The 23,552-nt window shown below is 54.6% G+C and overlaps 2 protein-coding genes across 2 annotated transcripts in view; one reads left to right on the top strand and one right to left on the bottom strand.

The window, feature by feature from the left end:
- The window catches only part of SH3BP1 (SH3 domain binding protein 1), a 186,868-nt gene that overhangs the window by 147,004 nt on the left and 16,312 nt on the right, over positions 1-23,552 (bottom strand). The gene's annotated exons all lie outside the window — the stretch shown is intronic.
- The window catches only part of CARD10 (caspase recruitment domain family member 10), a 29,674-nt gene continuing 13,944 nt past the window's right edge, over positions 7,823-23,552 (top strand). Inside the window, exons 1-9 of the mRNA XM_050806175.1 lie at positions 7,823-8,274; positions 9,132-9,269; positions 11,240-11,565; positions 17,126-17,329; positions 18,617-18,772; positions 19,334-19,459; positions 20,892-21,083; positions 22,797-22,931; positions 23,264-23,379. Coding sequence (XP_050662132.1) covers positions 8,040-8,274; positions 9,132-9,269; positions 11,240-11,565; positions 17,126-17,329; positions 18,617-18,772; positions 19,334-19,459; positions 20,892-21,083; positions 22,797-22,931; positions 23,264-23,379 — 1,628 coding nt within the window. The 5' untranslated portion in view covers positions 7,823-8,039. The remainder of the gene's footprint in view (positions 8,275-9,131; positions 9,270-11,239; positions 11,566-17,125; positions 17,330-18,616; positions 18,773-19,333; positions 19,460-20,891; positions 21,084-22,796; positions 22,932-23,263; positions 23,380-23,552) is intronic.

Raw genomic sequence — 23,552 nt, forward strand, 5'->3', positions numbered from 1 at the left:
CTCCTGGATTCAAGCAATTCTCCTGCCTCAGCCTCCCGAGTAGCTGGGACTACAGGCGCCTGCCACCACGCCCAGCTAATTTTTGTATTTTAGTAGAGATGGGGTTTCACCCTGTTGGCCAGGCTGGTCTCGAACTCCTGACCTCAAGCAATCCACCCGCCTCAGCCTCCCAAAATGCTGGGACTACAGGTGTGAGCCACTGCACCCAGCCCTAAAATCCAATTAGATCTTTAAACTAAACGTGTTGTCATTTGACAGTGCTCCTATCCTCCCCATTTTACAGATGAGGAGACTGAGGCCCAGAGAGAAGGTGTGAATGCAAGTGGTCCAGCTCCAGAGCCCGTGCTCCTGACCCCCGGCCATGCTGCAGTCCCTTTCATTCAGGCTGCCCCTACTGAACAGGGATGGAAAATGGGGCCAAGAAAGGAGGTGTCAACTCCCCAAAGTCCAGTAACAAAAGAGGGGCAGGGTACGGATTTCAGCTTGGGTTTCCACAGCCACAGAGGCTGCTCATTCTCCCAAGTGTGTGTTGAGGCTGATGTAGGTGACTGGGTGCGACCGGGGCGCTCTGCCCATGGCATTACCTGAGCCTAGGCCTCCTCGCTTGGACCTGGGGTAGTCACAGGCCCCGCCCCCCGGGGTAGCGTGAGATGGAATGAGTTCAGCACCTGGCTCAGTCCTAGTGTGAACCCCAGTGGGATAATTATTCACTAGCCTTCCAGGCAGGGACCGCCCACTCACCAGCTCCTCCTCTCCTGTGTGGGGGGCGCCTGAGTCATGGGAACAAGGACGAACAGGACCGAAACGGTGCAAGTTAAAGCAAGCGAAGGACGAGGATCCCTGTAGGAACCTGGCATGAGACTTCTGGGCTCTGGGCCTTCGCACTGACCATTCCTTCTGCCTGGAGCACCTTTCCTCTTTTGCCTCTTCTTCTGCTTTAGTTTTTGATGCCCCTGGGCAGTCGAGGATTTCCTCCTCTCGTCGCTGCCAGCAACTTAAAGTGGTTGGGTATGAACCTGTTTCCTCAGAGCAGTGCTTGGGTTGGTCCATTCATTTGGGTCCTCAGGGCACCAAACAGGGCTGAGCACAGAGTCTGGGCAGGGGACTGTGCTGGCAGGTGGGGGAAGGTCACAATATGGACTGCGGGGTGAGGAGGGGTGGGGCAGGGCAGGCCCTCACCCCACCCTTAACATCAGTGATAACTCCCTTTCAGGTCCACACGTGCCCACTGTAGGACCTCACCAAACCTGTCCCGTCTTCTGAAAAGTGGGGAGAAGACGAGGACTTACCTTGTGGGTTTATTAGGAAGATTTAAGGAGCTAACCCTGGAAAATGCTTGTACATCATATGTTGGATGCATAGAAAGTGCTCAAAACTGTTTGCTACTGAGCAAAGTGCTTGTCACTGAGTGCCATGTTTGTGCCAAGCACTTTACATAAAGTCATTCATTTAATCAGACACAACCATGATTGTCTCTACACATCAGTCCCGTCAAGGGTCATGACCTGACAACCTCACCGATCTGGGATTTGAATCCAGGTCAGGATGATTCCGTGGTTGGGGCTCTGTGGTTGGGTGGGCGGCAGAGGAAGGCACGCCAGCCTGCGCAGCCCCGGTGACTCAGAGCCGCAGCTCCCCTGGCCCGCCCTTTCCTCTGAGTCAGCCTCAGTGATTCCACAGGCTCTTCTCTGGAATTCAGGGCCCCAGGCAGTGTTCCTCCATGGAGATGCTGGTGGGTGCCTTGAGCCCCCGTGGCCGCCCTTGGCTGTGTCCTGTGGCCCCCTGGGAGCCCCTCTCAGGTGCAGGGGGCTTGCTAGGGTGAGCATCTCCCTCCAACCACCTTGTGGTGCAGAGGGGCAAACTGAGACACAGAGAGGGGCAGGGACTGGGCTGGATGGCACAGCCTCAGCGAGGGGAGCCAGGCCAGGGGAGCCCAGCTTCACTTTTTTCCGTCTTTTCCCAGCCTGCCCCAGTCCCATCTCTCACCTCGTGGCACAGCTTCCTGCCCCATGCTTGGATATCCCCAGCCTAGCCCAGCTCCTTGCCCAGCCCAAGGTCAGGCAGTAGGCACATAGCTCTATAATTGGTCTGAATTGGGGTGAGGGTGGGTCAGCATTTCTACTCCGTGCTCTCAAGGCTGCTGGAGGTGGCCATGGGAGAAAGGGAAGGTGGGGACAGGGCCACCCTTCCTCTGGCCCCTGCAGGAGTCCCGGTTCTCAGGCAGATGCAGTCACCTGATACTGGAGGGCCAACACCATCCCTCTGGCTGTTCCTATCTCACTTCCTTGTGCTCTGCTCTCTCTGCCTTGGGGAACCCAGGGCTCACTTGGGCCACTGCAACCTCAGTTTTCCCAATATCTATAAAATTATAAAATAATAGTGTTGTATATGTGTGTTTTTTTGTTTTTTTTTTTTTGAGACAGAGTCTCGCTCTGTTACCCAGGCTGGAATGCAGTGGCACCATCTTGGCTCACTGCAACCTTTGGCTCCTAGATTCAAGTGATTCTCCTGCCTCAGCCTCCCGAGTATCTGGGATTACAGGTGCCCGCCACCACACCTGGCTGATTTTTGTATTTTTGGTGGAGATGGGGTTTTACCATGTTGGCCAGGCTGGTCTCGAACTCCTGACCTTAAGTGATCTGCCCACCTTGGCCTCCCAAAGTGCTGGGATTACAGGTGTGAGCCACTGTGCCTGGCTATAAAATAAAGGTCTTAAGTACCCTTTCAGCCTAGACTGTTGTGATTGGGCACAATAACCTCCCTAGCCCCTTCTCTCCCCAGTCTCATAGAATAGGACCTAGGGAGCCGGGCACGGTGGCTCATGCTTATAATCCCAGCACTTTGGGAGGCCGAGGTGGGCAGATCACAAGGTCAGGAGTTTGAGACCAGCCTGACCAATATGCTAAAACTCCGTCTTGACTGAAAATACAAACATTAGCCAGGCGTGGTGGCAGGTGCCTGTAATTCCAGCTACTAGGGTGGCTGAGGCAGGAGAATAGCTTGAACCCAGGGATCAGAGGTTGCAGTGAGCTGTGATTGCGCCACTGCACTCCAGCCTGGGCGAAAGGGCAAGACTCTGTCTCAAAAAAGGAAAAAAAAAAAAAAAAAAGGAATGTGACCTAGGGAAGGCTGCTATGTAAAGGTGCCCCAGGGGGACACTGGCAATGGGGAGGAGAAGTGACATCTCCAGACGAATTTAATTGAGGATGGGCATTTAGCATCGGTCTCGTGCTCAGGCTGTGCCAGAGCCCCTCAGATGAGGGGTAGAGAAAGGTTTAGGAACTTGTCCATGATCACAGGCACACATTGTCCTGGAATTTGAACCATGAGTGTTCTGGCTGTGGTGTAGTGCAGCTCATCACAGGAATTCACCCCACTCTTCAGCCCACTCACTCATCCCCTGCTGAACACCTGAGTGCCAGGTCCTGTGCTGGGATCCATGCGGTCCAGGCCCCGATCCTAGTGAAGAGATGGCCAGAGGAGGCAAGATGGGGTTGGGGGCTGGGTCAGGGAGCACAGGTTCACCAGGCACCCAGACTTACAGACTAGATAACTCCAGACCCACATTTCTGGATGCAATCAGAGGCCGGCAAAGGGGAATGGAAGGGTTGCTAGCGCCAGGGGCATCCTTGAAGGAATGAACAAAAAGGTGGATCCCTGCTTCTGTGGCCTCTGTGGCTGATTTGGGGAAGACAATGATAGCGGGGTATTGCTACCGAGAAAAGCGAAGGCCAAAGTCCTCATAATGACCTTCAAGGCCTTTGCTCTGTCTGCCCCCCTTCCAATCCTCCTTCAACCTCCTCTCCTCCCCTGTTGCACTCCTCATCCTCACCACTCTTGGAACATTCTAGCTCACTCCTGCTAGCCAAGGACGGCTCTGTTCTTGGGATGGAAGTAGGCAACACACGGGTTGCTGACATTTTCCTGGTGCAGCAAAGCAAGCACCAAGAAAATGTCAGATAGAGAGGAAATGGCTGTCGGGGCTCAGAAAGCAATACCTGCCAAATATGGCACTTTGACAGGCCGAATAAAGATGCAGCCTCAAGGTCTCTCTGCCCACCTTTCCCCCATCCTGTCTGTCAATCCTCTGTTTCTCTCAAAGCACAGGAGGAGGCTGTTCTCTGAAGTTCCCTTATCTACTAGAAACTGGACTCCCGAAGAGGAGCACGATTGCTTTCGATCCCTTCCCGGAAATCTCATTAACGGGAGATTAAAATTCATATCACAGAGGAAGAGAAAACTAAACATCACGTCTAGAGTCCAGACAAACTTTGTCCCAAACGAGTGTTTCTTCTTCGGTCCCATTCAATTTCCAAAGAAAATCATCTGTAAGATAATGTCTGCCTCCCAGGCCAATTAATGCCTCCTAACAGTCATTCACTCCAAAAGCCCGTCTCCCCTTCCCCAGTGAAGAAGCAGAGATAAACATCTGGACCTCAGTGGATTATTGGGTAATCATTCTCCTATGACTCCCCTGTGCTATGCATGTTAAATACATTTTTTATGCTTTTTTCCTTCTACTTATCTGCCTATTGTCAGCGCATTTCCGGCAAATCTTTAGAGGGAGAAGGGGAAGCTGTCCTTTGGCCCCCAAGTAGCACAGAATGGCTTGGATGGGGTGTATGGAACTCCCTGCCGGGGGGGGGTGCTAGAAGGAACCCTCCATACCAAGAGTGGAGGGACAAGCAGTCCCAGCAGAGGCAACAGGTTGGACAAGGGCCTTGATGTGGAAAAAGCTGACAGGTTCCAGGAACAGAATGAGGCTGATGAGTGAGTGGGGCAGTGGGAAGTGGGAGGCGGGGGAGCCAGCAGGGTCTGGGGGCAGTTTGCGTTTTATTCCAGTTTGGTGGAAACCATTAAGAGGTTTTAAGCCAGATAAAAGCCTGTTCTGTTTTTAGAACCATCATTCTTTCCAGCTTAGGCAACGTGGCAAAACCCTTCTCTACCAAGAGTACAAAAAGGTAGCCGGGCATGGTGATGCATATGTGTAGTCCCAGCTATATGGGAGCCTGAGGCAGAAGGATTGCTTGAGCCCAGGAGTTCAAGGCTTCAGTGAGCTACGATTGGGCCACTGTACTCTAGGCTGGGTGATAGCGCCAGACTTTGTCTCAGAAAACTTCCCAAACCAAACAAACATCATTAAGGCTGTAGAGTGGAGAACATACCATAGCCCAGAACCCTGTGGGTGGGAGTTTGTGGGGGCGTGTGTGGCTTGGACCAATGGGGCTACAGGTGGTAGGACACGGACCTGTTTGAAACATGGAGGCATGCCTTTTGATGAGTTGGGAAGAGGACTGACATTCCTGTACCCATATCACATACGGAGCGACTGCAACTCAGAGGCAGTCCCTGCACATGGGAGACTATTGTCCATTTTTCAGACGTAGACGTTGAGAGGGGGAGGAATTTGTCTCAGTACATGCAGCTAAGGCTGAATGTTGGTCTCCAGGGCACTCTCTGCTCCTGGACTGTCTGCCTTTGTAGGTGTGGCTGGGACTACTCACCGCCTGCCTTTTGCAGACAGGGAAATGGAGACTCAAAGAAGAACAATACTCATAGTGGTGAGCCCATGATAGAATCCAGGGCCCCTGGTACAAAGTCTAGATTCTCTGTGTTCCTGCTGTAGTCCCTGCCCGCCTTCCTGGCATAGCTATAGAGAGCAGATGAATGTAGCAGAATCCACAAGAGGACAATAATGGACGTGGTCCCTAATCACACACTAGCACACTCGGTGCTATGGACACCCAGGGAAAGATGAGGAGGCTCAGATGTTTGTGGGGAAGTGGGTACGCCCCTGTGTGCCTCCTGCCTGGCTTGATGCCCGCAGTGGGCGAGTGTGTATGTGTGCATGTATATGTGATGGTGTGTGTGCATGCCTGTATAATTGTACATGTGAATGTGGGAGTGTGGTGCCCACAGGAACACTGTCGTTCCCCCTGGAATGCCGGGCACCAGGCGAGCTCAGGGTACCCAGCTACCTGCCTGTTCGGACCCAGTGTGCCCTCACTTCTCTGTCCACTTATCTGCAGAGACCTCTTGGCTTCTGTGCCTTATCTTTGAGCCCTGCTTAGGCTTCTTGATGAAAAAATAATTAACCATAGCCTCATTTTCCAAGGCGTCCATCCCGCTCTGCTGGCCAAGTTAAAAATACTCACAAGGATACTCACAAGGAGCAGGGCTGCTGGTGGGAGGAGCTGCCACTCTGCGTGGGAGGGCAACCAAGGCCACAAAGAGGGAAAGGACGTACTGAAAGGGAGGCCTGGTGTGTGCCTGGACTCAGGGCTTGGAGAGGAGAGAGGCCAGGGGCTGGGCTCCGGCCTATTCCCACTGTGGCTTCACTGTGTGAATTTGGGCAAGTTCCTTGCCCTCTCTGAGCTCTGCTTCCTCCTCTGTTAATTGAGGAATTTGCACTAGAATTCAGTTCTCCCAAAGCATTTCTTCTGCAGGTAAACGGGTAACACCCAAAGCAGAAACACGTGTACAACAAATCCAAACCAAAAAGAGGCTGTGGTTAATTAAGTTTGGAAAAGGACAGCAGGATATATAAAGTTAAATCTGTTTCTTTACTGCTGGGCCTTTTTCTTTCTTTCTTTCTTTTTTTGAGGGGAGTCTCACTCTGTTGCCCAGGCTGCTGGAGTACAGCCGCACGATACCACTGCAACCTCCGTGTCCTGGGTTCAAGCGATTCTTGTGCCGCAGCCTCCAGAGTAGCTGGGATTACAGACGCGCACCACTACGCCCAGCTAATTTTTGTATTTTTAGTAGAGATGGGGTTTTGCCATATTGGTCAGGCTGGTCTCGAACTCCTGACCTCAGGTGATCCACCTGCCTCAGTCTCCCAAAGTGCCGGCATTACAGGCATGGGTCACCGCCCCCCGCCTTAATTTAAGCAGGGCTTTTCAGAGCCTTTATTGATTGAAACCTTAATTCTTTGGATAAGTAATACATATGTCCACGGCATCTAATTCAGAAGTTGTGGAAAGGGTTTGGGGAGCTCACACCTCTTTCCGGTACCGGTTGTGCCTCTTCTGTTCCTCCCTGGCAGCAGGTACCTGGAAGCTTCTAATGCATAGCGAGACTGTATCGCATGCACCAGCAGATACCGTGTAGACTCAGTCACTACCATGGTAAGCGACAATGGGCCTCCCAGGCGGGAGCAGGAGTATGGATGGCTAGCCACAGCCCGCCCCCAGCATCTCTAGGACCAACATCTGGAGGAACACCCTTTGAGAATTGTGGGGTCCCTGGTCCCCAAGTGCCACGGGGGTTTGCATAGGAGGGAAGTTGGCAGCGCCGCCCTGCAGGTTCAGACCCCCCATCTTGCAAAAGGCGCCCATGACTTCTGCCCTTTGCTGCCCCCAGCTGGGCTGTCCTGCGCTCCAGGGAAGCTCCGAAGCCTGCAGTGTATGTGGGGACCCGGGAAGGGCAAGCCCAGGTTGTGTGCCCGCAGGCTGCGCCGGGAGTGAGCGGCTAGCCTCGCGCGGGCGGGCGCGCTGTGGGCGTAGGGAGGCGATGCGCGTGGCCCGGGGAAGGTGTGTCGCGGCGCGCTGGGGGTGTGAGCGCGCGTGCCCGCCCCCGCCCCGCCCAGAGGCCGGGCAGGTGTGGGCGGGCGGCCAGGACCCCGCCGAGCCGGGCTGGGAGAGCCGGCGGGAAACAGGAAGCAGGGGGAGGCGCGGCCGGACGGCCGGGAGGGAGGGCGTGCGGACGGACGCGCGGGGTGACCGGGGGCCGGACGCGCGGCCCGGGGCTGGCGGCGATGTGGGGAGGCCCGGGCAGCCTGGGCGGCGGCGGGGACGGGGGCGGAGCCGGGGGCACCGCGGGCACCGCCCCCCTGCGCCTGCGGAGCCGCCGCCCGAGCGCGGACCCGGGAGCCCGAGGCGGCTGTAGCGTGCGAGGTGAGTCGCGGGGAGCTCGGGGCGCGTCCCCGACGGCAGGTCCTGCGGACGACGCCCCCGGGTGGGCTCGGCCGCACACCCAGCCCCAGGGCGCCCTGGTCGACCCCCGTGCGCCTCTTGCCCGCAGACCCCGAGGACACGGCCATGCCGGGCCAGGCGGAGGCGGGGGAGGCCGAGGAGGAGGCCGGGGCCGGCTCGGGGTCCGAGGCGGAGGAGGACGCGCTGTGGGAGCGGATCGAGGGCGTCCGGCACCGGCTGGCTCGCGCCCTGAACCCGGCCAAGCTCACGCCGTATCTGCGCCAGTGCCGGGTCATCGACGAGCAGGACGAGGAGGAGGTGCTGAGTACCTACCGCTTCCCGTGCCGCGTCAACCGCACCGGTGAGCCGCGAGGCCCGAGTGGGTCACTACCCGGGCCGGCCATGCCCTTGGCGCAGCGCCCAGAGCCGTGGAGCGCGAAGCTAGGGCTCTGCTGCCCTGAGGCTCGGTCTCTGCATCCGTAAAGTGGGCCGGCTGGGTATGCCCACCAGCCTGCCTCCTCCCTAACAACCACTGCGCCCTGGTGGTCCGCGTTGCACACACCGGCGTCAGAGTTTTGTCTCGGGGTTCTCTCCCACTTCCTGGGTCCACATTAGAGCAGAGGGTTGGATGTGGCTGCCAGGGCCGGCTGGGCCTGGGACCTGCCGGTCACAGCTGGCGGACTTGGCACCTTTCCTGCGCTCTTTGATGTCTGAGTTCTGTCTGTCCCCTCCTCTGTGCGCCACACACTCCTGGGGCAGTCATTTTTCAAATGTCAAGACCCATCTCAGCTTTACGAGGGTCCGCCACCCTCTCCCACAGGGTGTGCCTTTGAACCAGAGCTCACAAAGGCATGATGGAATGGTCTTAATGGTGGAATTTCAGGCATGGCCAATGGGAGAAGTATTTTCTTTGCTTCTGGGGATAGAGGGGCTTCTCTGTGCCGCTGAAAAGGCAGGCTGTATTTGCGGGCCCGCATCTGTGTCTGTGGGGGGTGCTGGGGAGCTCTGGGAGCCCAGGAGTCATGAGGGAGTGTGCTCCCCTGGCTATGGCAGACTGGCTCTCTTCTCTTCCCTGATGTGTTGGGACAGGCCCCTGTGTGTGTCACTGGCTCAAAAATTTGGGGAACGTGGGCCTGGAGCATGGTGGGGGCAGAAGCAACCAGGCACCTGGGGAGGCCCTCCCCTGGACCCTGGGTGCATCCCCCCACTACTCTCCAGGGCGCCTGATGGACATCTTGCGCTGCCGTGGCAAGAGGGGCTATGAGGCCTTCCTGGAAGCCCTGGAGTTCTACTATCCCGAACACTTCACGCTGCTCACGGGCCAGGAACCTGCCCAGCGGTGCTCCATGATCCTCGGTGAGTGGACCTGCGGTGGATGCTGGCACCTCGGCCTCCAGTGCACAGGCTCCTTCCCCCATCCCTGTTACGGAGGCGCTCCCACAGTAAGGGAAACTGAGGCATGGAGCGGCTGAAGGGGCTTGCGCAGGGCCCCACGGTAGGCTGAGGGTGGGGCTGGATGCTAGTGCTGTTATTCCAAGTTTGGAGCCACATGCTTAAGATGGCTCTTTCTCCCTGATGCTGTTGTCAGACATATGTCTGACATACGCAGATGTACAGTTTTTTTAATGTAAAAAATACAGAGGCTTCAGGTGACTTTGAATTTTTTTTTTTTGTGTGTGTGTGACAGAGTCTCGCTCTGTCACCAGGCTGGAGTGCAGTGGTGTGATCTCGGCTCACTGCAACCTCCGCCTCCCAGGTTCAAGCAATTCTCCTGCCTCAGCCTCCTGAGTAGCTGGGATTACAGGCATGAGCCACCATGCCCTGCTAATTTTTGTATGTTTAATAGAGATGCGGTTTCATCATGTTGGCCAGGATGGTCTTGATCTCCTGACCTTGTGATCCGGTTGCCTCGGCCTCCCAAAGTGCTGGGTTTACAGGCGTGAGCCACTGCGCCCAGCTGAATTTTTTTAATATAAAACACACACACACGCCTACATGTGTATTTTGCTTTTTTTGTTTTTTAGAACAACTGATTTTATTGATTCTTTCACGTCTGTTACATACACTTGTTTTAAGTGACTGCATACTATTCATTAGTGAAGTTAGGACATAATTCACTTAACCCATTTCCAGTTGAATGGATACCTAGGTTTCCATTTTTGTATTATTACAACGATGCTGGGAACATCTTTGTATGTGTGTCTTTGTGCAAATGCGTCTCAGGCGAAGAGGTTCTGAGAATAATTTCTCAAAGAGTCTGTGTATTTTAACTGTTAAATCAACATACCTCCTACCAGGAGTGTGTAAGTACCCATTTGAATCCTGGGGATCATGTTTAAATATTTTTGCCATTCTGATATGTAAAAAATAATGTTACTGTTTTAAGTTTATATTTCATTGAGTGATACAGTTCCCAGGTTACTATTTATTAAACCTTGGGTAAATAACTGCTCTGTGCTTCAGTTTTCCTGTTTTTGAAATGGGTACAATAATAGTACCTACCTTATAGTGTTGTCATAAAGATTAAATAAGATGTATCTAGCACAAAGAATTAAGTTAACAAATATTAGTAGCTACTGTAATTATTGTTGGTAGGTTGGTGCATATTTTCCTGTATTTATTAGCCATTTTTATTTTGGGACTTGCCTATTGATAGTTTTTGTCCATATTTTTATTTGGTCGTTGATCTTTTCTTATTGATTTGTAGGAGCTCTTTATATATTATGGCTCTGAGTTTTTGTTATATTTTCTCCCACTCTGTTGCTTATTAACTTTGTTACATCTTTCATTTTTCAGAAGTTTAAACTTTTTTTTTTTTTCTGAGATGGAGTCTCGCTCTGTTGCCCAGGCTGGAGTGCAGTGGCGCGATCTTGGCTCACTGCAAGCTCCGCCGCCTCCCGGGTTCATGCCATTCTCCTGCCTCAGCCTCCCGAGAAGCTGGGACTACAGGCACCCGCCACCGCACCCAGCTAATTTTTTTGTATTTTTAGTAGAGACAGGGTTTCACCGTGTTCGCCGGGATGATATCTATCTCCTGACCTCTTGATCCGTCTGCCTCGGCCTCCCAAAGTGCTGGGATTACAGGCATGAGCCACTGCGCTCGGCCGGTGTAAACATTTTTATATGGATTTGTCCATCTTTTTTCTCTTACAACTCCTGGATTTTGTGTGTTGTTTAGGAAGACCTCCTCTGCTCCCAAATTCTACAAATATATTCTAGAATTTCCCTCTAGTGTTTTTCTGATTTGAGTTTTTTGACACAGTCTACTATCTCCTGGATTTTACTTGCCTGAGCTGCCTATTCTGTCCCCTGTTCTGTCCTGGCAGATGAGGAGGGGCCTGAGGGCCTGACCCAATTCTTGATGACAGAGGTGCGACGGCTGCGGGAAGCTCGCAAGAGCCAGCTGCAGCGGGAGCAGCAACTGCAGGCCCGGGGCCGGGTGCTTGAGGAGGAGCGGGCAGGGCTGGAGCAGCGGCTGCGGGACCAGCAGCAGGCTCAGGAGCGCTGTCAGCGGCTGCGGGAGGACTGGGAGGCGAGCAGCCTGGAGCTGCTGCGGCTCAAGGATGAGAACTACATGATCGCCATGCGCCTGGCACAGCTCAGTGAGGAGAAGAACTCGGCTGTACTTCGCAGCCGTGACCTGCAGCTGGCGGTAGGCCCTGGGGAGATGAGTCAGGGAGGCAAGGGAAGGGGCAGCTTTTGCAATATAGTAGCCAGCCAGCCTGCGTCCCAGAGCAACCATTGCTGGCTCTTTGACATGGATAAGTCCTTTTAGTGCTCGGTGTACCTACTTCATTGGGTTATGACTGTAATTCTCAATGGGGGGTGATTTTGACCCCCTAGAAACATTTGGCCATGTCTGGGAGACATTTCTGGTTGTCACAATTAGTGGGGATTTATTGGCATCTGGTGTCAGGGATGCTGTCAAACGCCCTACAGGGCACAGGGCAGTCCCCAACAAAGAATTACCCAGCCTAAAACGTCGGTAGGGCCGGGGCCGAGAAACGTTGGGCTCTGAGGATTCAGTGAGTTTTTTTTTTTACTGAGACGGAGTCTCACCCTCGTTGCCCAGGCTGGAGTGCAGTGGTGTGATCTCGGCTCCCTGCAGCCTCTGCCTCCAGGGTTCCAGTGATTCTCCTGCCTCAGCTTCCCAGGTACCTGGGATTACAGGCATGTGCCACCACACCCAGCTAATTTTTGTATTTTTAGTAGAGATGGGGTTTCACCAAGTTGACCTGGCTGGTCTCGAACTCCTGACCTCAGGTGATCCGCCCGTCTGGGCCTCCCAAAGTGCTGGGATTATAGGCGTGGGAGACCATACCCGGCCCGGTGAGTTTCCATTTAAGACACAGAGTTTCAAACATGTACAGTCCCTAGCACACTGCTCACAGCTTGTGTCAATAGTCATTGTTGATATTATCAAGAGCCACACAGGTTATAAACATCGTGTCTTCTAATCCTTCCCAAAGCACCATACGCCAAGTCCTCATTTGCAAATACAGACTCTGAGACTCAGATTAGTGAAAGGACTTGCTCAAGGTCACAGAGCCAGGAAGCTGCACAGCCTGGGTTTGAACCGGGTCAGGCTGGCTCCAGTGCCAGCCCGCTTCCCACGCTGCTGTTCCGCCTGCCCCCTGTGTGGGGAAGTCTCACCCGACTCCCTCCTGCTAGCAGCAAGTGAGGTCGTGCCTCCTGCTGCATCTCACTTTCTTGGTTTCCGACTGGGACTCAGCAGGGGGATAATACTGGTATTTGACTGCCGCAGGGCATTGTTCCAAGGATTTAATGAGCTCATCCACGTCACGGGCTTAGCAGTGCCAGCCGCATGGCACGCAGGAGGCTTTCCCCAGCCATGTTGCTCAAGGCTCCACAGTGGGTTCTGACCGTGGAGTTTGAAGCCTCCCTACCCCAGGAGCCTTGGGCTGTGGCTACAGCGTTGCAGGTGGCCATGAAGCTGTAGATGTGGGTGCAGCGGTGTGCCAGTCCTCGGTTTGTGCATGCCAGGTGGGTCGATATCCTGGAGAGGTTGAGCCCTCATGGGGGTGTTGAGGCCACCAGTTGAAGGGTCCAGGCCGCTGGTCCGGCTTGAGGATGAAGGGGGCTGGTTTCAGGTTGTGAGATGACCTTGAGGCCATCGTTTGAGGGCCTGGTTGGTGTGTGGCATGAGATGGAGGCTCTCTGAGGAGTGGTGGGCAGGGACAGGGACACAGGTCCCAGGCCTGCTCTACTGCGAAAAATCATGTGGCATGGGAAGGCTTTCCTTTCTGTGCCTCAGTTTCCTCATCCTCATCACAGATAAAGATGATGTGACAATTATAAAACACCCTTGTGCTTTATAGGTACCATCCTAAGTGCTTGCCACGCATAGACCCCTTTAATTTTCCAGCCACCCTACGCTGGGGTGGACACCATCTTCCCCATTTCTAGAGGAGGAAACTGAGGCACAGAGAAGTTGGTTAGAGCACTTTCCCAAAGTCTCGGGATTGAAGGATTTTTTTTTTTTTTTGAGATGGTGTCTTGCTCGGTTACCCAGGCTTGAGTGCAGTGGCGAGATCTTTGCTCACTGCAACCTCCGCCTCCCAGGTTCAAGCAATTCTTCTGCTTTAGCCTCCTGAGTAGCTGGGATTACAGGTGTGTGCCACCATGCCTGGCTAATTTTTTTTTTTTTTTTTTTGTATTTTTAGTAGAGATGGGGTATCACCATGTTAGCCAGGCTGGTCTCAAACTCCTGACCTCAGGTGATCTGCCCGCCTTGGCCTCCCAAAGTGCTGGGATTACAGGTGTGAGCCACTGTGTTCGGCCGGATTAAAGGATTTCTGAGTTGGCTCTCAGTGCTGCTTGAGGGGTGGTGGCTGGGAGGTGGGAGTACTCCCCTTTCTTTACCCAGAGAGCTTCCCCTTTTTTCTGAAACAGACATGGGCTTGCTGTAAAGTTTTCTCGGAAGAAATAATCTGCTGCTCAGAGAGGACGGTGTGAGGGCGGCGGACTGGGGGCTCTGGGAGAGGCTGCAGCCCGCATGGCTTGTCCCATCTTTGGGTTGGGTGTGATGGGATCAGGAGATGTCCTGTGTGTGTGGCCATCTGGGGGCTGCTGCGACAGGGGAGGGGGATGGAAAAGAGATGGTTGGAGGTGCCTCTGTAGTCTGCAGGTCATCTACCTCTAGGCAGAGTGACTGCTTTTTCCTATTTTAGGGGCCTAAGCAGTGAAATTGGCTGGGCGCAGTGGCTCATGCCTGTAATCCCGGCATTTTGGGAGGCTGAGGCGGGTGGATCACGAGGTCAGGAGAGCAAGACCATCCTGGCTAACATGGTGAAACCCCGTCTCCACTAAAAATGCAAAAAATTAGCCAGGCATGGTGGCACGCACCTGTAGCCTCAGGGACTCGGGAGGCTGAGGCAGGAGAATCGCTTGAACCCAGGAGGTGGAGTTTGCAGTGAGCCGAGATCGAGCCACTGCACTCCAGCTTGGGCAACAGAGCGAGACTCCATCTGAAAAAAAAAAAAAAAAAAAGGAAGTGAAATTAAACTTAGCTACTATAAGTTTGCCTTAATGTATAATTTATGTTTAGAGCTTTTCTGCTCCAAAATTAACAAAGGTGTTGCAGATGGATCTGAACAGAGCACCTGATCGTGCCTGACTTGGCAGCTTCTGTCGTCACCTCCCATGTACAGGTGTGTGGCGGCTGGGATTTAATACCCTGTTTTATGAGGTGCAAATTTAATGAGCGGTTATTTCTAAGCAACATAAACTGAAGGAACGAACGCTATAATTTTGTGCTCAGTGTGTTTGTGCACCGGGATTAAATGCATCCGTATTTCCTGTTGCTCGTCGGAGACTCCCAGGTGTCCTGTCCTCTGAGCTCATCAGGGAAGCCGGCCGGCCAGGGGTCAGGCAGGAGGCCCTGGTGTGTGGCTGCGGTTTGCTGAGAGGGTGTGACCACAGTTGTCCTTGTAACGAGCTGTCTTTCTCTGGCTATTCACAAAGCATGTTTTGTGAGTGGAAAGGAATGTGGGAGTCATGAATTTCTTTTTGAGTCTCTTGCGGAGGAGGAGGAGTGGACTGTTAATTTGTGGAATTGCCTGACCCAGCCTCCAGACCCGTGTGTGTGTGTGTGTGTGTGTGTGTGTGTGTGTGTGTGTGTGTGGTGGGGGTGCCATTCTAACCTCTCAAGGCTGGGGGAGTAGCAAGTCATTTTCCAAGAGAGGCCAGGGGACTCCTGGGGCACCAAATATTGCATGCCTGACTATGGCACCAGAAGTCATAGTGACCTTTTCCCAACAATGACTTCATTTTATAGCCTGCCACCTGCTGCCACTCTTGTCACTGTCTGGCCACCTCAGACCCCACATGCGTCACAGTTGGCTGAGTGCACTCATAGTCCAGCAAACTGACCATGCACGTCTGCTCCCAGCTTGATGGTCACCCCACAGCTGCCCACTCACCACACTGGGCCAACTTCTGGCTGCACACTCCAAACTGGTGATCGATTAGGGGCATGGGATTTTATTTAACGCTGTGAAGACAGCCACGGTCACACTGTGGCAGCTCTGTAGCCTGCCTTTCACAGTTTAGAGGCCTCTGCCCACTTGCTGTCTTGTTTAATTCTTGCAACACCTTTGGAAGGCAAATGATGAGGCCAGGAGATCGACTGGGCCCATTTTACTGATGAGGAGACTGAGGCCCAGAGGAGGTAAGTGACTTGCTCAGGATGACAGAGCCCAGAAGTAGCAAAATTGAAACTTGAACCCTGGACATGGAGCTCTTGAGGGAGCATGAACCAAAAGCCAAATCTTCTGGAGTAGAGGCTCTCTTAGGAATTCCTTTCAGGGTAGACTGGACTAAGTCTGTTCACTGAGAGTATGTTGAGGTGAGATGTTGGCTTGTAGGGGGAACGTCTGGTTCCTGGGCTGGATGAGACCCTCAACTCTTAAAACCATTGTCCTCTCCTCTCCCCTCACACCCCAGGTACAGATGAGAAGATTGAGGCACAGAGAGGGACCATGACTTGTCCAGGGTCACACTAAGCTAGAGACGGAGCTGGAGTCTGACCCTGTTTTCATTTTTTGTTTTTTTTCTCCTTCTTCTTTCTTTCTTCTTTCTTCCTTCTTCCTTCTTTCCTCCTCCTCCTCCAGCCTCTTCTCCCCTCCTTCCCCCTCCTCCTTCTCCTTCTCCTCCTTCTCCTTCTTCTACTCCTCATTCTCCTCCTCCTCCCTCCTTCTCCTCCTCCTCCCTCCTTCCCCTCCTCCTCCCTCCTTCCCCTCCCTCTTCCTCCTCCCTTCTCCTCCTCCCTCCTTCTTTTTTTTTTTTTTGAGACAGGGTCTTGCTCTGTTGCCCAGGTTGGAGTGCAGTGGCACGATCATGGTTCACTGCAGCCTCAACCTCCCAAAGCTCAAGTGATTCTCCTGCTTCAGCCTCCAGAGTAGCTGGGATAATAGGCGCGCACCACCACACCCAACTAATGTTTTAAATTTTTTTTGTCGAGACGAGGTCTCACTGTGTTAACTAGGCTAGTGTCGATCCGCCCACCTCGGCCTCCTAAAGTATTAGGATTACAGGCGTGAGCACTGCACCTGGCCTGGTTTCCCGTATTCTTTTTTTTTTTTTTTTTTGAGACCGAGTCTTGCTCTGTTGTCCAGGCTGGAGTGTAGTGGTATAATCTTGGCTCACTGCAACCTCCACCTTCTGGGTTCAAACGATTCTCGTGCCTCAGCCTCCCTAGTAGCTGGGACTACAGGCATGTGCCACCACGCCCGGCTAATTTTTGTATTTTTAGTAGAGACGGGGTTTCACCATGTTGGTCAGGCTGGTGGGATTACAGGCGTGAGCTGCTGTGCCTGGCCCCCCTTCTTCTGGATGTGGCCCTCCTCCTTTTCTGCCATGAGGATACTGGGCTAAATTGACGGGAGTCAGTGTCAGAACTGCGGGACAGACAGCATGTTGTGATGCAGCACGTCCACCCACAAGTTCTTAGAGTGGATTCCCCTGGGGGCGGTGTCCTTGGCCTTACTGCCCACTGCTTCTTCCTCAGCCCTGTTTGTTTTATATCTGCCCAGCCTCTCCTGTTTTCATAGACAAGTCTAGGGAGGACCCCTGCTTTGGCTTCTCTGGGAATCTGGAAGGCATCCAGGAGTGAGGGAGCAGGACTTCCCACCCCTGTGACCTGTGGCTCCCAATGTGTCCCCCTCTGGGCTGACCCATGTCTTGGGCTCCAGGTGGATCAGCTCAAGCTCAAGGTGAGTCGGCTGGAGGAAGAGTGTGCACTGCTGCGAAGGGCCAGAGGATCGCCTCCTGGGGCAGAAGAGAAGGAGAAGGAGAAGGAGAAGGAGCCGGACAACATGGACCTCGTCTCTGAGCTGCGTGCTGAGAACCAGCGGCTGATGGCATCGCTGCGGGAGCTGCAGGAGGGCCTGCAGCAGGTACCAGGACCAGGGGTCGTGGGCACAGGCTGGGGGGTGGTAAGGAGGGCCTGCAGCAGGTACTGTGGCTTGTGGGTGCAGGCTGTGGGGTTGGGGGTTGAGAGGACCTGCAGCGTGTACCAGGGCCAGGGCTTGTGGACACAGGCTGGGTGGGGGGTGGTTGGGAGGGCCTGCAGCAGGTACCAGGGCTGGGGCCCATGGGCATGGGGGTTGGGGGGGTGGTCAGGAGGGCCTGTAGCAGGTACTACGGCCAGGGCTCGTGGGCACAGGCTGCGGGGTGGGGGGTCAGGAGGGCCTGCAGCAGGTACCAGGGCCGAGGCTTGTGGGCACAGGCTGGGGGGGCGGTCAGGAGGACCTGCAACAGCTCTCACGGCTGGGGTTCATGGACATGGAGTGGGGGTGGGGGTTAGACCCGGAAAACAGGCCCTCTTGCTGCTTGCTCATCCTCCCAAGTCCTGGAAAGCTGAGGATTTCAGAACCGGGGATCTGAGATCTGGATGGAGTCCCAGCAGCCTCTTGCCTGAAGCTCTGAGCTGAGGGCCCTTAGCACGTGGCTGTCCCTGATTGTCTGGTCTAAGGTGTGTGAGCAGCCTCCAGAAGGCCCCCGAACTCCCTAAAACTGTCCACCTGATTTTGAGTGTGAGCATTTTTCTGGGGAAAGGGCCCCAGCTTTCATTTGATTTGTAGAGAGTGTGGTCTGGTGGTCCCAGGGCTTGCTTAGTGTCCTGTGGCAGGTCAGTGGCAGGTCAGCGGCTGCATGGGCCTGCCTCCGGGCCATTGTTCCACACAGGAAGTGGGGGATGGAAACCAGTGTGTTTCATGAGGTTGGGGCACTTGGCTGGAGTGTGGGTCTGGGGGCAAGATCTTAGGCCCAGGGTCTACCTGTATGGGCCAGGCTCAGCCCCTTGAAGGCCCCTAGTCATGGGGGTGGGAATAGGCCTTGGAAATGGCCACCGTCTGCTGCCCCGGATGGTGGGTGAGGGCCAGAGCACAAGTGTGTGCCTGGTGCTTGTTTAGGAATAAGATCCTGGCTGAACTTGTCCAGTCACACCTTTATTCACTTAGCTTATTAGCCAGATGCTCCCTGGAGGGTAGCTAGGGCTGGTGGGGCCACGCCCACTTTGCCGAGGGGGAAACAGAGATCCAGAGAGGGTCCAGTCCCCAGGCCAGCATGGCAGAGCTGGTCAGGTGGGTTTGGAGGGCTGACAGCCGTGTGTCCCCTTCCTTCCCATGCCCAGGGTGGGCCCCGAGCCAGACCCTGAGGTGGCCCTGCCCTGTGATCCCCAGGAGGCAAGCCGGCCAGGGGCCCCAGGCTCCGAGCGCATCCTGCTGGACATCCTAGAGCATGACTGGCGGGAAGCTCAGGACAGCAGGCAGGAGCTGTGCCAGAAGCTGCACGCCGTGCAGGGGGAGCTGCAGTGGGCCGAGGAGCTGCGCGACCAGGTGGGGCCCTGCCCATGCCCTGCCCCTGGTGGGAGAGGGTGTCAGCCAGGGCCAGTGTGCTCACACCTTCCCTGAGCATCCGCTTGACGCAGGTGCCTTACTGAGAACTGCATTCGTTCGTTCGTTCTCAGATGTTGACAGAGGCACCCTTCTAGGCGCTTGGGATGCTGCAGTGAGCAAAACAAAGGTGCCTTTTCCTTTAGGGGGAACTCCAGCAGGGGAGACCGGCAGTATGTGAGACACACAGTCCCACGTCATATAGCCAAAGGCGATGAGCACCGTGGGAGACGCAGAGCTGGGGAAGGGGCCGGTTGCAGTTTCAGTGGGGAGGCCAAGGGTGACCAGATGGGTGAAATGATGATCATTCTTCTGGTTTTACAGATTAGGCAGTTGAGGGCCCGTGAGGTAAAGTCAGTGGCTCAGACCACTCCACTGGACAGGAGGGGACTTGTTATCGGGTCTCAGGCTCTTGGCTCTCACTGGCCCTCCTGGGCACCTGCTGGTTAACTTTCTGGTGGTCCCCAGCCCTGTGGTCTGACCCCGCCCCCGTGCCACCCTCAGTACCTGCAGGAGATGGAAGACCTGCGGCTCAAGCACCGCACACTGCAGAAGGACTGTGACCTGTACAAGCACCGCATGGCCACTGTCCTGGCCCAGCTGGAGGAGATTGAGAAGGAGCGAGACCAGGTGAGCCCAGCCTGCTATGTACAAGGCCCTGGGCCAGTTGCTGCTTCTCATATGGGAGGAGATGAGAAGCAATGGAGGGGACTAGAAGGGTAGAAAGAGAGGTTAGCAGCTCCCTGGTGGGTTAGCACAGGGCACAAAGGCTGGGGGAACAGACAGGGGACCTGGAGCCCTTGAGATACCATCCTTACACCCTGGACCCACTGGCCTCGTCTGAGCTCCTATGGCAGTTACAGAAGCTGGTCCTGGTGTCTTCATTTCTGAATATCCGTTGTTCTGTCCATCTCAAAGACAAGGCCAGTACAGAGGAGGTGCTTACAAATAGAAGCCGATGAAGAAATTCTCAAAAGTTTTGGCTCTCCGTCCCTGGGCACTATGAGCCTTGTCTCCTGCCAAGGTTGTAGGGTGGGCTGAGGACCTCTGGCCAGTGTCACCAGGTTCCATGTGCAGTGGGGGAGGGCGGGAGGTTTTTGTTCTTGACCAAGTGTGAATCCCACTAGAGGAGTTGAAGTCTACATATTGTTATTATTATTATTACTTTTTGAGACTGAGTCTAGCTCTGTTGCCCAGGCTGGAGTGCAATAGTGCGATCTCAGCTCACTGCGGTCTTCACCTCCCGTGTTCAAGTGATTCTCCTGCCTCAGCCTCCCAAGTAGCTGGTATTACAGGCATGCCACCACGCCCGGCTAATTTTTGTATCTTTAGTAGAGACAGGGTCTCACCATATTCACCAGGCTGGTCTTGAACTCTTGGGCTCAATTGATCCATCCACCTCAGCCTCCCAAAGCGCTGGGATTACAGGCGTGAGCCACCGTGCCCAGCCGAAGTCTACATATTAGAAATGCCCTCAGAATCCCCTGGCAAGCTTGAAAGTGCAAAACTGGGGCTTCATTCTCCAGATGTTCTCATTCAGGTGGTCTGGGGTGGGCCCCAGGAATCTGCATTTTATGGGGCTGCCCTCAGCTCTCTCTGAGGCATGGCTGTCAAGTCTGGACCATGGGTCTAGATCTAGAGCCCCTGGTCTCCACTGTGGATGCAATGGGCTGGGTTTGACTCCCGGCTTCTCCACCAACTGGGATGCTGGGAGTGAAGCCCCTGGCACACAGCAGGTCTCGTGGAAAAGTTTTCATTTCTTGGTGAAATGGTGAGAGCCTGGATTCTGCAAATGGACTGCCCGATTTGAATCCCAGCTCTCTCTCTCCTGGCTTGGTTTCCCCAATCTGCAGAATGAGAATAATGATATTAATAGTATCTCACTAAGCCAGTTAGTATGAAGATATTTAAATGAGCTGATATTTAGCTCAGGGCCCGGCACACAGTGCTCAGTAAGTGATAGCTGCCGTTCTCCTTACTGTCCCCATTCTCCAAGTCATAGGCCAGGATAGCTGGGCCAGGGTGACTCCTTCAGCTGCTGCCTCCCCTCCCCCAACCCTAGGCCATCCAGAGCCGTGACCGGATCCAGTTGCAGTACTCACAGAGCCTCATCGAGAAGGACCAGTACCGCAAGCTGGTGCGGGGCCTGGAGGCAGAGCGGGATGAGCTGCTGACGACACTCACCAGCCTGGAGGGCACCAAGGCTCTGCTGGAGGTGCAGCTGCAGCGGGCCCAGGGTGGCACCTGCCTCAAGGTGAGCGGGTCAGGACTGTGGGAGTCCTGGTGGGAAGGCTGGGGTCCTGGCAGGAGCTCTTGGCCAGGGCTGGGAACGTGCCGGCCCTGGTGGGAGACCTCAGCCAGGGTAGGAAGCTTGGGGGAAGTGGTAAGAGCCCTCAGTTACAAGTGGGAACTTGAACCCAGGCTGGGCTGGGTGTGGGCTGGTGAGCAGGCAGGGGGCATGTTGGTCTCTGAGTTTCTGGGGTTGCTTCTGGGACACTAAGAATAGTTTGGAGCTGGTCTTTGCATTTAGGTGGGGAAAGCTGGCTGCCCGAAGGCCTGTGTGCTTGTTAGAATGCAAAGCCTGGGCCTCAGAGACCGGCTAGTCAGGACTAACATGAGCCTAAGCATCCCTCAGAGAACAGCTGGTCTAATCCTCTCATTGCACAGGGCCCAGAGAGGGTCAGGGGCTTGCCCAAGGCCACACAGCCAGCTGGCACTGGAGCTGGAGTCCCAGACCCATTGTAAATTGGATCGTGGTCCTCAGGCTGCTGCTGGGAGCTCTGCTTTTCCCTTTTTCTTTTTTGAGACGGAATCTTACTGTGTCACCGAGGCTGGATCCCAGGTTAAAGCTATTCTCCTCCCTCAGCCTCGTTAGTAGCTGGAATTACAGGTGCCTGCCACAACGTCCAGCTAAGTTTTTTGTATTTTCAGTAGAGATGGGGGTTTCTCCATGTTGGCCAGGCTGGTTTCAAACTCCTAACCTCAAAGGATCCTCCCACCTCAGCCTTCCAAAGTGCTGGGACCTGCTTTTTCTTTTTCTTTTTTTTCTTTTTTGAGACGGAGTCTTGCTCCGTCGCCCAGGCTGGAGTGCAGTGGTGCGATCTCAGCTCACTGTAGGCTCCTCCCCTCCCCGGGTTCATGCCATTCTTCTGCCTCAGCCTCCCAAGTAGCTGGGACTACAGGAACCCGCCACCTCGCCCGGCTAATTTTTTGTATTTTTAGTAGAGACGGGGTTTCACCGTGTTAGCCAGGATGGTCTCGATCTCCTGACCTCATGATCCGCCTGCCTCGGCCTCCCAAAGTGCTGAGATTACAGGCATGAGCCACCGCGCCCGGCCCCAGCCTGCTTTTTCCTATTTTGAGTTGCCTGACAGTGAGCTCTGCAGGATTGGTGTTTGAAGCATTGAGGCCCGGAGGAATATATAGGAAAAGTCAGCATTAATCCGTGACTTGTTTTTTTTAAACCCCCAGTGGCTTTTTTTGCTGTCTGGTAAAGACAGAGTCCCTTTTCATGGCCAAGAGGCCCTGCGGATGGGATTCCTTTTGTCCTCTTGCCTGGTTCTATAGGTTTCAGCCTTTCAACTGGAATGCATCACAGTCCTGCCTCAGGGCCTTTGCACATGCCGTTGGTCTGCCTGGACCATCCCAACTGGACCTACTTAGTGCCTGTATACCCTTGAGTTCTCAGTTCAAACCACACTTTCTTTGGAGAGTACTTGGACTCCCAGGCTGGATGGGGTGTTTGTATGTTTTCCACACCCCAGGCACCTTCCTTTTGCTGTCGTCTTAGCTTGAGGCTATTTTGTTCACATGTCTCTTGGTTTACAGTTTGTCTCCCTGTCTAGGCTGTGAGCTCCCTGAGGACAGGGATCTGTCCCTGTGCTGGCACATGGCAGGTGCTCAGTAAAGGACTGACTGTCCTGGGCCTAGCACTGCTCACCTCCTTCCTCCCCTCTCCCTCTTCCAGGCCTGTGCCTCCTCCCATTCCCTGTGCTCCAACCTCAGCAGCACTTGGAGCCTGAGCGAGTTCCCCTCCCCTCTGGGAGGCCCAGAAGCACCTGGGGAGGCCGCTGTCATGGGGGGACCTGAACCTCACAACTCGGTAAGGCAACTGCCCCATCCCAAATAAGGGGGGACGCTGCTGTAGCATTATTACTAACGTAGAGAGTGCGTTCTGAAGGATCATTTCACAGGTGAGGACACTGAGGCGCAGGGAGGCCAAGTACTTTACTGAAGCTCACCCAGAACCATTTCCTTGCCAGGCCTGGGTGCCAGGAGGCCTGGGGAGCCACCCACACACTGTAATCTTGCAGACCCCATTCCTCTGTTCCGGGCCCTAGTTCTCATCTGTGGAATGGGCACAAACCAGGTGTGCTGAGGACTGGGGTGGTGCTGAGCAGTGGGGGTGACCCAGGCCCTGTCATGGCATTGCAGGAGGAAGCCACAGACAGTGAAAAGGAGATCAACCGGCTCTCCATCCTGCCTTTCCCCCCTAGTGCTGGCTCCATCCTCCGCCGGCAGCGTGAGGAGGACCCCGCACCCCCTAAGAGGTGAGATGGCTGGGGATAGCAGTAGACACCCAGGGAGGTGGGGCTGCTGTGTCCTGAACAGCCACCTCCCAGAATCTGCAATGCCAAAATCAGGTCCAGGCAGGCACTTCCCTTTATTGCCCTCAGATGGCTGGAGCTCTGGAAACCCAGGCCCTGTGAGACACAGGGGCGAC

Source organism: Macaca thibetana, chromosome 10 (assembly GCF_024542745.1).
Source record: "Macaca thibetana thibetana isolate TM-01 chromosome 10, ASM2454274v1, whole genome shotgun sequence".
Lineage (NCBI taxonomy): Eukaryota > Metazoa > Chordata > Mammalia > Primates > Cercopithecidae > Macaca > Macaca thibetana.